At 43.8% G+C, this 13972-nt stretch overlaps 1 protein-coding gene across 4 annotated transcripts in view; it reads right to left on the reverse strand.

Moving 5' to 3' along the window:
• Positions 1–338: 338 nt before the first annotated feature.
• TSPAN4 (tetraspanin 4) overlaps positions 339–13972 on the reverse strand; it is a 522690-nt gene continuing 509056 nt past the window's right edge. For all 4 annotated transcript variants that reach the window (XM_035121894.2, XM_035121932.2, XM_035121904.2 and 1 more), the window contains 3 exons: positions 10143–10274; positions 8145–8228; positions 339–5953 (listed from right to left, as the gene is read on the reverse strand). In XM_035121894.2, coding sequence (XP_034977785.1) covers positions 5885–5953; positions 8145–8228; positions 10143–10274 — 285 coding nt within the window. In that variant the 3' untranslated portion in view covers positions 339–5884. The remainder of the gene's footprint in view (positions 5954–8144; positions 8229–10142; positions 10275–13972) is intronic.

The raw sequence follows: 13972 nt of genomic DNA on the forward strand, positions 1-13972 counted from the left end.
AGTTTTTAAAAAATAATGTATAGTTTTTCCCCCTTCCTATGAGGTGCATGAAAAAATACCATTCCTTTTTGTTGCAGCAAGACTATCCAAGAAACCCAAGGAAAGCTACAATGATCAGGAACAGGTAACACTGGAAAGAATTTATATTCAAAATGGAACCTGTAATGAAATAAAGCTACATACGAGTTGAAAATGTTTTGCAAAATGGAGGGCTACATTTACAAAAGTGTTGGGTGTAGGCTCCAATGAGCTCAAATCACTCACACCATCAATAGGACACATGGGCCTCTTTCCACATTACATTTTCAGGTATCCACCTGAGATATTTTAAGTGCACATCTAAAAATGCAAAAACAAGGTTGCTGTAATTCTCTGGGCTAAACCGGATGAGACTGGGAGTCACATGCATCTTTTGCCTGTCTCCCCACCCCCCTTTTTTAAAAAGCAAAAGAGCCTCAAGAGACTATGAGTTTGAATGGAAGAATAGCTGGGAGGAGGAGGTATTCCTCAAGCAGCTTTTTTCTGCTTGGTCTTGACTCTTCAAGGTGCTTTTCTTTCCATAATAGTAAATCCATAGTATTGTCTGTGAGACAAAGAACAGGTGAGGAACGGCAATTTTGAGAGAAACAAAATGACTGGATAGGAAAGGGTTAACAGATCCTTTCCCTCCTCTACCCCTGTTTCTCTGCTATTCTTTCTTTTTTAAGGTGGGGGAAACTGCACGTGCCATTGTTTGGCATCTAGCCTAGACATTTTGCCGGTGTACACTTAAGTTTCACACTCGGCTCTGCCCCACTTGATTTGCAAAATGGCCTTCAAGTGTCCAAGGCAGGCATCCCCAAACTGCGACCCTCCAGATGTTTTGGCCTACAACTCCCATGATCCCTAGCTAACAAGACCAGTGATCAGGGAAGATGGGAATTGTAGTCCAAAACATCTGGAGGGCCAAAGTTTGGGGGTGCCTGGTTTAAGGCTACTCCTCTGCCATTACTTGGGAGTAAGCCCCTCCCCTTCCTTTTTGTGCCATAGTTAGAGCACAACCTTGTGAACCAAAGGTGACAGCAGTACTTTTTTCACCTGCAGAATCCTGTCCCGTTATATACAGAAAGCTTTAACCGCAACAGGCCTCTGCCCGAGAACCTCTGAGACAACATTGCACTATCTTCCTAAGAAGCCTCTTCTTATTTATAAGGTGCGTATCCATCCATAGCATGTACGGCAAATTCACTTTTGTTGCTGTGGCCGAACAGCGGTACAATTAAAAGAAAAGATGAAATAAGTGTCATAGATCTATTTATAGATCAGTAATCGATCATTAATTCTGTGTGGTAGGGAGCTCAGTATTCCATCTTAACCCCCCCCCCCAGACAGTTAACAAAACTGGGCAGCTATCAATAGTTATTTTTACAGTATATTTAAAGCACACACTGCATCAGGTATATTCATAGTAGACACAAGACAACACAGTCCCAACAAATGGTAGACAGAAATGTAAACCCACATCCTAATTTGCATTGACTTTGATAGGATCACAATAAGCCCTTGGGCCGTAAACAAGAAACAAAGCACCAAGGACCCAAACCTATATATTTAGGGGCAGGCTCAACACCTGAACCCTAAATGGCTTTGGTCATGTTGTACAATTAAAAGCCCTGTGCTTATCATGACATAAAAAAACAGCGGCACTGGCTTCTCGCATGCTGCTCTGAATGCGTGCCTGGCTAACAAACTAGTGTGGGGCATGTGCACAGGGAAAGTTGTTAAAAAAATCTTTTGTGGGTGTTGCTTATTGTGGATTCATCAGCAAGGGAGTGGCTTAGTCAGAAGTGAGCTCCTTTTCCTCATCTCAGAAAAATGGAGGGCTAGAGTGACTGGCTAATAGAACACAGTGGGTGAGAGATTGTGGCAAGAGTTGGTTGCAGGATGTGTAAGCTGTAGGTTAGCTGCAGATTCCTCCCTTTGTTGGCTGGTGTTGGATGAACTCCTTTCCCCTCGAACTGCATTGTTTCTGGCATTACATGCAGCCGCTGTTTGCCTTAGCACCAAGGTTGGCAGTGTTGTGTCCAGAGAGCTGCTTCTAAGCAGATGATTTCACAACCGGGCTCAACCTTCAACTGGTCAGTTTTAGTTCCTTTGGTTTTAAAGTGAAATGCACTGCATGGGTTTGCATGCTCCGGAACATATCTCAGCAGCAGCTTGGAAACAAGTCCATTGGTTGCACAATATGACAAGGATATGCGCATTTGTAACTCTGACTTCTCTATCCATTTCATAAGGCCTAGCAGAGGACCCCTTTAAGCCTTATACGAGAGGGCATCGGAATCTACTCTGGACAATATAATGAGCTTTGCTGACAGATCGCTGCTGCTTAAACGTAGCACGGCCCTATGGATATTGTTGCTGGTAGAGAAAAGACAATCCCTGCATTTCTGTGATAGATGGCAATGATTCACTGGAAAGAGCAGCAGGGCTACTAATCTAAATTGCCACGCGGCACACTGGTACTGCAGCATCCATTCAGTGGAACTGCAGTATCCAGAGAGAACACCCAAAATGCAACTTTTTATTTTATTTTTTGCAATAGTAGCTCCCTCCTCTTTGGAGGCAATACTACAAAAGGATTAACTTAAGATCTCTTGTGGGAACATCCTGTCCCATTCACCTCTACAGCACAACTTCTGTGCTTTTATCCGCTGAGCCACCAGGACTGCTGTTTTAATTTTTAATGATGGGGACCTCCATAAATAGATTTCATCTGTCTTTAATCTTTTTGGAACCAATGTTTTATTAATGTATTCCATCACTCCATTATTCTGCAAATCCACAAGCTATCAATAGGCATGCTTGTGAATACAACAGCGGTAATGAACCATGACAACAACTAACAGCAAGGGAACTCCCAAGTTGCAATCTGTTCATATGTAAGAAAAAGGTGAGGAAAGGAAGCAAATGCCAGAGAGAGAGAGAGAGATGCTGTTGCTTGAGGACATCATTATTAAAAGCTCGCAAAAGTTACATTAAGGATGAAGGGTAGCGAGAACAATTAGGATGCATGGTGGGAAATTTACTTCCTAGTTTTTATTGTACACTTTGTTTGTTTCCCATAGCTGCCTGCTTCTCAACTTGTCTCTGGCTCTTTGCTCATATGCCAGGATATACGTTCTGCTTTGATGCAAAAGCTTGTAGACCATGGGCCTCTAAACCCCCACCTGCAGTTCATGTATAATTGTGCTATAGCCTAGCTGTGATGTCAGCAATAGCGTGTTTGAATGTACAAGGCAAGAAGGCTCTACTATCTCAATATTGTCATTATGTTTCCAGATCTTCACAAAATGTCATAGTTCTTGGGTGGGTGCAGAGACTACATGCTTCCCCCCCTCCCAAATCCTTTGTGGTGTCCAAGACTCTTAGGAACATAGAAATGTTGCCCTCTACTGAGTCAGATCATTGACCCATCTAGTGCACTACTGTCTACTGATTGCTGGCAACTCCAGAATTCAGATGGGTTTCTGCCAGTCCTACCTGTGATACATAAGCTCTTGACTGTTAACACCCAGTGGCATATTTAGCTTTTTATATTTTATTAACTCTACTGAGTGACTCTTTGCAGCCAAAGAGTTGCTCAAAAGAAAAAATTAAAACTATGATATCACTTGAGCTTAACTCATCTGCTGAGATTTTCCAGATTTATAAATAGTGGGAATTAATCTGCATATTCCTATATGCTCCAATCCAGGACTGCATATTAACAGGCAGAATGGCAAGCACAAAGGAGCAGCTGAATCTGAAGGTGGGGAGAATGGGAAGGGCAGGTTAACGCCCATCAGTTGTTCAAGGGGGAGAAAATCAGGAAGGGTAACTGTATGTGTAATGGCTCCCAAGCTTATAAAAGTAGGGTTTACATGCTGGCTTTGTTGTGTGACTAGAGCAGACATAGTATGAACTAACTATTAGGGTTGGAGCAAACTCTCAGATTTACTGGCACAGTGTTTATCTTAATGCTTGCTTACATACTAAAATGCTTGCATCACATGTTAATATGTTCTTTTTAATGTCCAGCTGAACTGATCATTACCTTGTTTTTGCTCACAGGTTACACACTGCAGTTTGCCAGCATAGAGAGGACCTGACATGCCACACTAGCACCTGGATCTGCATGTTTTCTGGTAAGGAGGCGAGAGAATATTGTTATGAGTTTGGGAGGGTGGGGGAAGGAAGTAGGCTGTATGCGAGATCCTTCAACCCCCTGGATCCAGGCTAACTTCCTGTGTTGAGGTGCTCGCCTAGGTGATGAACCATTAAGAGGTGTGCAAGATGACAAATAGATGGAGCCCCTCTCTCAGTTCGCTGTTAGTTAGGACAAAGCCAGAGTTTAGAGTTAAAAGTGGGAGTGATGTGACCTAGAAGTGAAGCAGCAAGCTGCAGAGAAAGGGAGAGCAATGTTTGAATCCAAAGCTGTGGCTATGGGAGAAATACAGACCCTGTTTGGATGTTAATGCTGTGAGCCACTCCATCATAGGCTCAGGCTACATATATGTGTTAATAACCCATATAATAAAGACACCACAGTCTCTGTTGCGCCAGTGCCTGGAATCTTGCAATGCTCAGAGATTGGGGGTGGCGTGCAGCAAAATTCTGGGTCTACTAACCTATACTATAGCAGGCAAAAGGTTATAGGGATGTACAAGAAGCTTGCAAAAGAAACAGGGAAATGCCTATGTAAAGTTTCACCTCCTTTTTGGCAAATCAAAGCCATTACTAGGGCTACCTATGTTAGCAGGAAAATTGTACAAATGTCCTTACTCTTCCTAGAGATAATTTGATTAGTTCTTTTAATAGAGGTACAAGGTCAAAAAACCCAACTCAAACAAGTGTATATTAATGGATTGTTCTGATGCCTGGTAAGCCTATCCTAGTTGAAGATGAAATTAGTAGGGAGCAAATTAATGAAATGGCATATTAGTGATAAGTCACTTAAAGCTCTTTGTTGTACTTCAAGCCTGGAAATGAGAAACACAATGTGAGTTGAAAATGGAATGACATTTAAAAGAAAATCCAGAGGACAGTGACAGAAAGACAACTCCTTGCTTCTTGTTGTGTTTTCCAATGGCCAAAATGTCTTTCCAGGAAATAGTAGATTATTATTTCCTTTTGAATGAATGCATGGTCCCATTGAATATAGAACAGGATAGAACCCATCCCTACTTATTTAGGCAGCTGCTAGGCTACTTTTCTTTAAACTGCACAGAGTGTATGACTCTACATATGTTGTATACATTTTCACACATCATCTGTGTACCACTAGTTATTTAGTCTACAAGACAGGACCCAATTTTTGCTTACAGACCACCTACAATGTAGGCCAGGGTAGATCCTATCTGAGCTGACTTCAGAGGCCACCAAACTGAAACCACTTCCTTAAGTAGAAAAGTTTCCTGAAGCCATCTCACTCCGCAGTAAAATCTGGAGTTCAGAAGCATGCTCCTTGATCCGCCACACTGGCTGTTGTTAAAAACAAACTCCAGTTAAATGGAACCTCCACATCCTCTGCACTTGCGTTGCTACAACTTGATTCTCTATTATGCTGGAAAACTACTATTTTGCCAGCAACCTCCAGGAAAATGAAAGCAGCAGCATCTTCCCACTTGCCAGTCTGTGCAAAAGGGGAACAATTTTTCTTTCTTTCTTGTTACTTAGAGAACATTTTCCTTTGTCCAAGCAAGTCTGAGTTCCGATGGTGACAAACTAAGGTGAGTCACAAAATTTCCAGAGAAGATTATACACAGTTTATTTTACATAGAAAAAAAAAGTATGAGCATGAAGAAGTGTCCTCTTTTGTCTTGTAGAGAGGTGAGCCATGGCTGACAGACGTTGACTATGATTTTTATGCACAGTAGGTATCTGCCTTGACAACCTGACAGTACATGGTCATTGCAAATGTCAGTCCAAGAATCTGTAGGTACAAAAGGCATATCAAGATTAAAGAACATGCAACTTAACAGTGGTCTATTAGCTATATTTCAATGTGTATCCTTGACTCTTGGCGCAAAATATGTTTAACATGGGGAATACTACATAGTAACTTAAGAAAAGCTTCCATGGGCCCTATAAATCATGCCGGCGCTAAACAAAATGGCATTCCAGAATGTGCTTGGTTTATGGCCACATGAAACACTCCAAAAAGATAGAGCTGTTGATTCTTTTAGGAGGGCATTCTTGTCCTAGGGCACGGAGACATATGTCGCTAGACTGCAACCATTCCTGACTACTGGCTAGGATGAATGGGAGCTAAAGTCCAACAACATCTGGAGGGTCACAAGTTGCCCCACCACTTGTCCTAGGAATTCCAGTGTTCAACAGGGAAAGAGGTACTGTTCAGTGCACTTGCCTGTAAACAAATTACAGTAATCTAGAATCATGGTGAGATGGGTGAGCTAAAAGGAGACTGTGGTGAACACGTTGGCTAAAGTAGGGAATGCTATACACAATGACACAAATTACAGTGGTGCCTTGCTAGACGAAATTAATTCGTCCCAGGACTCAATTCGTCCTATGAAAATCTCGTCTAGCGAGGCACCGTTTCCCATAGGAATGCATTAAAAGTCAATTAATGCGTTCCTATGGGTTCTGGGGAAACTGGTGGTGGTGGCGGCGGCGCTTGCTCTCTTGGCTCGGGGCAGGCGCTTCCCCGAGCCAAGAGAGCAAGCGCCGCCGCTGCCAACGACAGAGCCGGATTGGACGAAGCTTCAGAAGCTTCATCGGATCCGGCTCTGTCGGGTGGGGTGTGGGAAAGGCGAAGGAACGATCTGCGCCTTTGTGCCAGAGCCGAAGTGTGGCGCTGCGGCCAGGGCCTTTTTGCAGTCTGCCTCCCCCTTTGCTCGGGGAAGGCAAATGGCAAAAAGCCCCCGCAGCGCCGCACTTCGGCTCCGGGGGGCACTCGGTGGGGGGAGCGGAGGATCCTCTGCTTCCCCCCCCCACTGCCTGGGATCGGACAAGGCTAGAGAAGCCTTGTCCCATCCCCACAGTTTCCCCCCCAAACATTGCCTTTCCCCCACCGCCGCCAAGCCAGTGCCAGAGCCGTTATGGGGTGCAGCTTTGGAAACCTCCGAAACTGCGCCCCATGCCGGCTTTTCGCGGCGAGAAGCGGCGGCAGGGGAAGAGCTTCTCCTGCCGCTGCCTCCCGCCTGTCTTCCCCGGCATGGGGTGCAGCTTCGGAAACCTCGGAAACTGCGGCCCATGCCGGCTGTGTGCGGCGAGAAGCGGCGGCGGGGGAAGAGCTTCTCCCGCCGTCGCCTCTCTCCTGTCTTCCCCGATGGTGCGCGGCGGCTCTGGGGGACGGAGCCAAATCGCAGCGGGCGCTGCTTGCCCCCGCCTGTCTTCCCCATGCCAAGGGGAAGACAGGCAGGGGCAGCCGCCGCACCGCCGCGTTTCGGCTCCGTCCCCCCTGGCAAAGGAAGATTAACTGTCAGCTTCCCGTAAGACGAAGCGGCGGGCATAGAAAATTTTGTCGTCTTACGAATGCCTCGCGCAACGCAAAACTCTTTCATCTAGCGAGTTTTTCGTTGTGCGAGGCACCACTGTACACAGCCCCTGCTCACAAATTCTTCCCACTGACATGAATGGGAGCTTCAGAGCTCATGCCGGAAAGGCAGCAAAAACATCATTCATGTTAATAGAAGATAAGCAAACTAACTGCATGTAATTTGCAGGATTAAAGCTGCCCTTAAGAGATGTAAGACATTAGTCCTACTACCAGAAGGGGAACTGTGTCTCCTGGCAGTGTCCCCAACCAACATCACAGTCCCACCAGCCTTGTTAACAAGGAAGTTCTCTTTTTCCAGGTTCCTGTGATCTATGGTTAGATGCTGAGTACAGACCCGGGAGGTCCAGTCCCACACATTAGCTGTGCATGGATTCCCCAAGGCGATGGAAGGGAAAAATCACTGAAATAGGCCTCCAAATTTAGAGAGACATGTCTCTCTCTCTCTCTCACACACACACACGTGTACAATTATGGGTCTGACAGTCAATATTGGACTAATACTTCTGTGAGAGAGAGAAAAGCTGAGTGACATTTAAACCCTTCACTGGCCTTGCATGTAGGAACCAACAAAAAGCACCCTGGCAATAAGTTAAATTTTTACCTGAACCAAAGCTGTACACAGTCCAAAAATTCCCACAGCTAACAGGTTTTCCTGGAGCCATATTTTCACTGTTTCATAACAAGGCTTTAAAAGAGAGAGAGAGAGAGAAAAGAAAGACCATGAGAATACTTATTTACCGAGAAACATGAATTTTTGGTGTGTGGGGAGTTAAAAGACACAAGTAGCAATGACAGGACTGACATTTCAAGATTACGCAGTTTGCTCTATTTCAGCATTCACTGGAAGCGCAATACCCCGGGGGTAGGGGGCTCGTTTACAATAAAGTGTGGTGTTAAGGGTTCAAACATTATACATCTGAAGAAGAAATGGATGCATGCTGTGTGCAAGATGCAGTAATAAGGAGCAAGTTCTTTCAAACCCCCGCTTTACCTAATGTGGGTCAAATACCGGTACCAACATTTCTAAAGTCAACTCTAAACGTTTCTACTTCAAGCACAGGCGCAATGGCGGGTTGTGCAAAGGCAACTATAAGACAATTACTGCTCAAACAAAAATATTTCCATTGATGCAGCAGCTTGTATTGGCTTCATAGCAACTGTACAGTAGAAAGATAACATTACATTTGGTGAGCCCCTGACTCTGCTTTTGGTATATCAAACATGAGCGCTAACAGTTGCATAGTAGGATCTGTTGAACCAGCACATAAATAAAAGTTAATACCTGTCCTTTCTGTAACAATGGGTTTGGATCCTTGGAAAAGCCCTATGACATAAACTGGGGAAGACACTAGCTTAAGATCACCCAGCAAGCTTCTTGGCTGAGCATAATTTTTTTTGGCATTGTCCTTCCTAATACAACACTCTTATCTTTACTCGGGACATGTCAACCACCTGTACTTCCAGTTGGGTGCCATAATACACTGGTGCAGAAATATTTCCTAGAACAGGGGTTCCCAACAAAATTTTCTCGAGGACCCCTCATCGAGCCGCTATTGTGACAAGGACCCCCATTAATTCCTAATCCTAAAATTAAAAAGTGAGAGCCAAATTAAAAGTCTTTTTATATTTTATATTTATACGTTTTTACAGTTACAACAGAGTACTCCATCAGTATACAGTTAGTTTTAATTTTCAGTTCCTAATGAGATGAGTTAAATCTGTCCTTTGAGTCCATTATTTCTGAAATCCGACCGCATGTCGAGCCGATTCCTATATTTGTTTTTCATGAAACACATGGAAGAAAATGCTTGCTTTGTTGACAAACACGACGGTTTTGCAAAGAGGCAGCGCGCGCCAGGGAGGAGGGAGGGGAATGGAGAAGACAGGGTACCTGCGCAGTAGCGCACAAATGAAGCCGGCGCGCGCCAAGCATCTTGGGGAGGTGAGCGTTAGTAGAATGCGCGCGCTGCCTCTTTGCAAAACAGTAGTGTTTGTAAAGCGCCACCTAACGGCATACAGCAGAACTACTGCCTCTATCTAATTCTAGTTTTGCGCTAGACTCTGCTCATGCAGGAAGCGGCCAAAACAAAAAATCTGTTATCATACGAAATATATTTAATATATTTTTTATTCTAATAGCATCTTGCGGGCCCCTCTGGCATAGCTCCGCGGACCACCTGTTGGGAACCACTGTCCTAGAAAATACAATTTTTTTGGTGGGGGGGGGGGGTCCTTTGTAGGCTAGCTCACACCCATAATGGAAATCTGCATGTGTTGACTATATCACCAGAACTCGTCCTGCAATCTTACTCTAACAACATGCTCTAGCCTTAAGCTCATGCTCTTTCTCTCTCTGTGTTTTAAGGTGAGCTGCTTATTTTACATCTTGTCAGCAAAGACTTTTCTTTGCTGTTTGTCAAATAATGATACAAATTCATGGTGAACGTGTCATTGCAGCCTTTTTGACACATGCTAGATCATGAAACAACAACATCTGGCAACTATGCAAGCCCAAGCCCTTTTTCCTTTCTCCACGGAAACCTGTACAATTCTAGGTCAGCTTGGTTAAAATAAGAATTAAGTTTTGACAGCTACTCACAGCTTTCCACCAGGTCCCTGGGGAATGAAGACCACAGTTTTCACTGAATTCCAAGCAGCATGAATCTGGCACCCGTGTGGTATTGTACACGTCAAACCAGTCGGTGAAGTTTGACACTCCACAGCATCTGAACTGAAAAAAAGAAAGAGGGGGAAAGCCCATTGGACAAGGAGGACATGGAAGGGCTTAGAAGCCACAAGGACACTGGCAAACCAGATGGGGAACCAATGGACTTCAATGGGTATCCCACCATCATAGAATATTCAGTGCAATTCTCTTGCAGCACTTTAATTTCTTATTAAAATATTGATGTGTTTTAATTTTGTAAAATTTTCTAATTGACCTTAGAATTGTAAGGTCTCCCAAAGCCCCCCTAGCATTTAGACACCTAGTCTATGGTTGTCTATCAAAGCAGTTAAGCTAGTGGCAGCCAGAAGCGTCCCCATGTCTACTGTGACATCAAAGCATGTCACACTCACTCACTGATCTTATCATAGGGGTCAGGTGGGTGAAAGAACTATTTACTTCCAGAAATGTACCTCCTTGTCAGTTAGTTGGTGGGTTCAACCACTGCAAAAAAGGGGCAAGAAAAAGAAGCCTGCCTACACCAGGAGTTGTATAAGTAGCACTGCCAGAATCCTAATACTGTAGTTCTGAATTGCTCTTTTCACTGGCCTTGGGGATTCAGGGGAGGAAACATCCTGACCAAAGGGTGGAGAATCCAGTCCACACTACACAGAACCACTAAGTTAAACCTATGTTAGGTATAAATGAAAGCCCAAGAAAGCATTATTGGTTGAGATCTGTGCATTACATAAGAAAAATGAGAAAGAACTAACATTTATGTCAGTATGATAGTGGTGGTAGAGGAAACCCAGCAGAAAAATAATTTCTTTTTTTAATTTCTTCTGCTTGGTATTTAATAATAAAAAAACCATGACTCAGCAAATAGATTGTCATCAAACACTGGATTGCCAGCACACCAAAGCACAATGATATTATTTTTCAAGTATGCTATTACCACTAGGAAAAAAAATAAACACAGCAAATGAAATGGTTACAGCAATGAAACCATTTTTGTAAAGATGAGTGGCTTCAGAGTTGCATATACACTGCCTTGAAATTGTCTTTGACAGTTAGTAATAGAGATATTCATGATCTGGGAGCTGAGATTGCAGCCAACAAACTTTTCTCCAAGTAGCAGAGTACTAAACTTTGATTTGTATCTCTCCCATCACACCTTCCCAGCATGTGGATGAGCATTTTAGTGCCTCGTGAAGGCGAGTGATTTACAGTTCTGGCTAAGCAGGCAAAATGTTCGCTGGAGGAGTTCAAGCTTCTCTCACACACTCCAGTCTGCAAACCTGAAATACAGCCTACAGCACTGTGCAGCCTGGGCACATGAATTCATTCACCATTCTGAGATATTCCTGCTGCAGCTTCAAAATAGTCTTCATCTAACTTGCTGCATCCACGAAACCTATAGGCTCACAGGCAGGACGTGGTGAGAGGCCTTAGAGCAGGCATCCCCAAACTTCGGCCCTCCAGATGTTTTGGGCTACAATTCCCATCTTCCCCGACCACTGGTCCTGTTAGCCAGGGATCATGGGAGTTGTAGGCCAAAACATCTGGAGGGCCGCAGTTTGGGGATGCCTGCCTTAGAGGCTCATGGAGGAGTAGAGGGAGTGAACCCCACTTCACTCACAACCACAATGAGGTGTGAGTAGGGGGGGGGGGACTGTAGCTTATTCTGAAAGCACTGGAGGTCAGTGGCAGGCAAGGGAACACTCACCACTACTTGGAATTCTGAACGGAAAAAAAAGCTTGGTTAGAAACTTGAATTTCCAAGTATCCCAGTAACTGTGATCAAAATTATTTGTAACTATGGTGTTCACACAGGAAAAAAGAAGGGTGGTGGTGGTGCTAAGCAGATTCATGATGTTCTCTCGTCCCTAGGGATTGGGAGATTTGCTGCTGTGCCTTCTTGCCTCTCAAATCCCTCCGGATAAAATCTTCTAAGGTGGATGTTTATTTACTACTTTGTAAAGGATCAAGTCTACTGCACTAACAGAGAGATCCAATATAATTTACAGTATTTCAAAACTGGGCTCTTGTTTTTGTTTATAGAATTAGTTTCTTGAGTAATTGAATGTCTTATTACAGCCACCATATATTTTAAAGGGGTTCCATATTCTGGTCCCCCATGGGCTATGTTGAATAGGTTATTGATTATTTTTTTTTGCACTACCTTTCTTGAAATTGGATTAATATATACTCCCTGCAATAACTCCTTTAGTTCCTTGCTCTTCCGGAGTTCCTAAAATTAATAGCATTTCCCATTTGTGCAAAGCATTATGTCACAGCAATATAGGATTGGGAATGCACATCCATGAAAATGTATAAGAGGAATCTTGGCAGACAATGTAGCTACTCAAGATAGAAAGAGAACAAGCCACTGGGATTATAACAAACCTCTCCTATTGTGTTGGGTACAAAAGGAATAGTTAAACACAAGTATTCCCAGTGATTAATTGCAGTAAATCTGGAGCAATTACTCACATCAAGGGAAGGCACAGAGCACATCAGACAGCCTAAAAACTGCAGTGCATATTGAAATAATATTTTAGTATTTTATTATGGATTAGCACACTCAGATTTTTTAAAAATTGTCTTATTTTATGTATTGGGTTTTAGAGACAAAGGTAAAGGGACCCCTGACCATTAGGTCCAGTCGTGACTGACCCTGGGGTTGCGGCACTCATCTTGCGTTATTGGCCGAGGGAGCCGGCGTACAGCTTCCGGGTCATGTGGCCAGCATGACAAAGCCGCTTCTGGCAAACCAGAGCAGCACATGGAAACACCGTTTACCTTTCCGCTGTAGCGGTTCCTATTTATCTATTTGCACTTTGACGTGCTTTCGAACTGCTAGGTTGGCAGGAGCTGGGACCAAGCAATGGGAGCTCACTCTGTCGTGGGGATTCGAACCACCGACCTTCTGATCGGCAAGCCCTAGGCTCTGTGGTTTAATCCACAGCACCACCCATGTCCGTTTTAGAGACATAGAACTGTAGAATTGGAAGGGACCTCAAGTGCCATCTAGTCCAACTTCCTGCAATGCAGGCATCCCAGCTAAATAATCCCTGACAGATGGCCATCCAACAGCCATTGGTATCCACAATGCTGTTACCATCTAATGAAGGTCACAACAATAGCCCTTTTATTGTCAATGTCAGGCATGTCCCAGTACATTTTTGTGTTTATTGTGTTTTATAGGGTTCGCTGTGTTTTTGATTATTTTTATTACTGTGAACAACCTTGAAAGATGCTATAGAGACAGTATAAATAAATATTTTTGAACGTAAGAGATGACATACTGGAGGGCTGATGCTGGGACCAGAGCCAGGTTTGAGCTAGTAATAAACTAATACCAAACTCTAGGGAGGTTTAGTCTTGGCTCACAATTTGCCTAGAAGTTCTAAGATGGAGTTCATATCTTGAACTCCCCAAGTTCACATCACCAACATTGATGGGACTTATTTCTACATTTAAAAGGCCTGGGAGTAGTGGTGCGTCATCACGGTAGACAATAGATAAAACAAATACATAGATAAGGGAAATGTTCTCCTTCTTTGCTCCCTGACATATGGAAAGGTGCCTCAGGCAAAGAAGAGGAAAATGGAGAAATCAAAAGGTTCTACCATATAAACTGCCAGAGAGACCAGATGAGCACATTCCCCATTGTATCCACTACTGTTACAAAATTATAATGGAAATGTGACATCTCCTGTGCATTAAAATCACTCGTGAGATGGAGTGGCTTGGTTCTACCC

The sequence above is a fragment of the Zootoca vivipara genome, chromosome 1 (genome assembly GCF_963506605.1).
Source record: "Zootoca vivipara chromosome 1, rZooViv1.1, whole genome shotgun sequence".
Taxonomy (NCBI): Eukaryota; Metazoa; Chordata; class Lepidosauria; order Squamata; family Lacertidae; genus Zootoca; species Zootoca vivipara.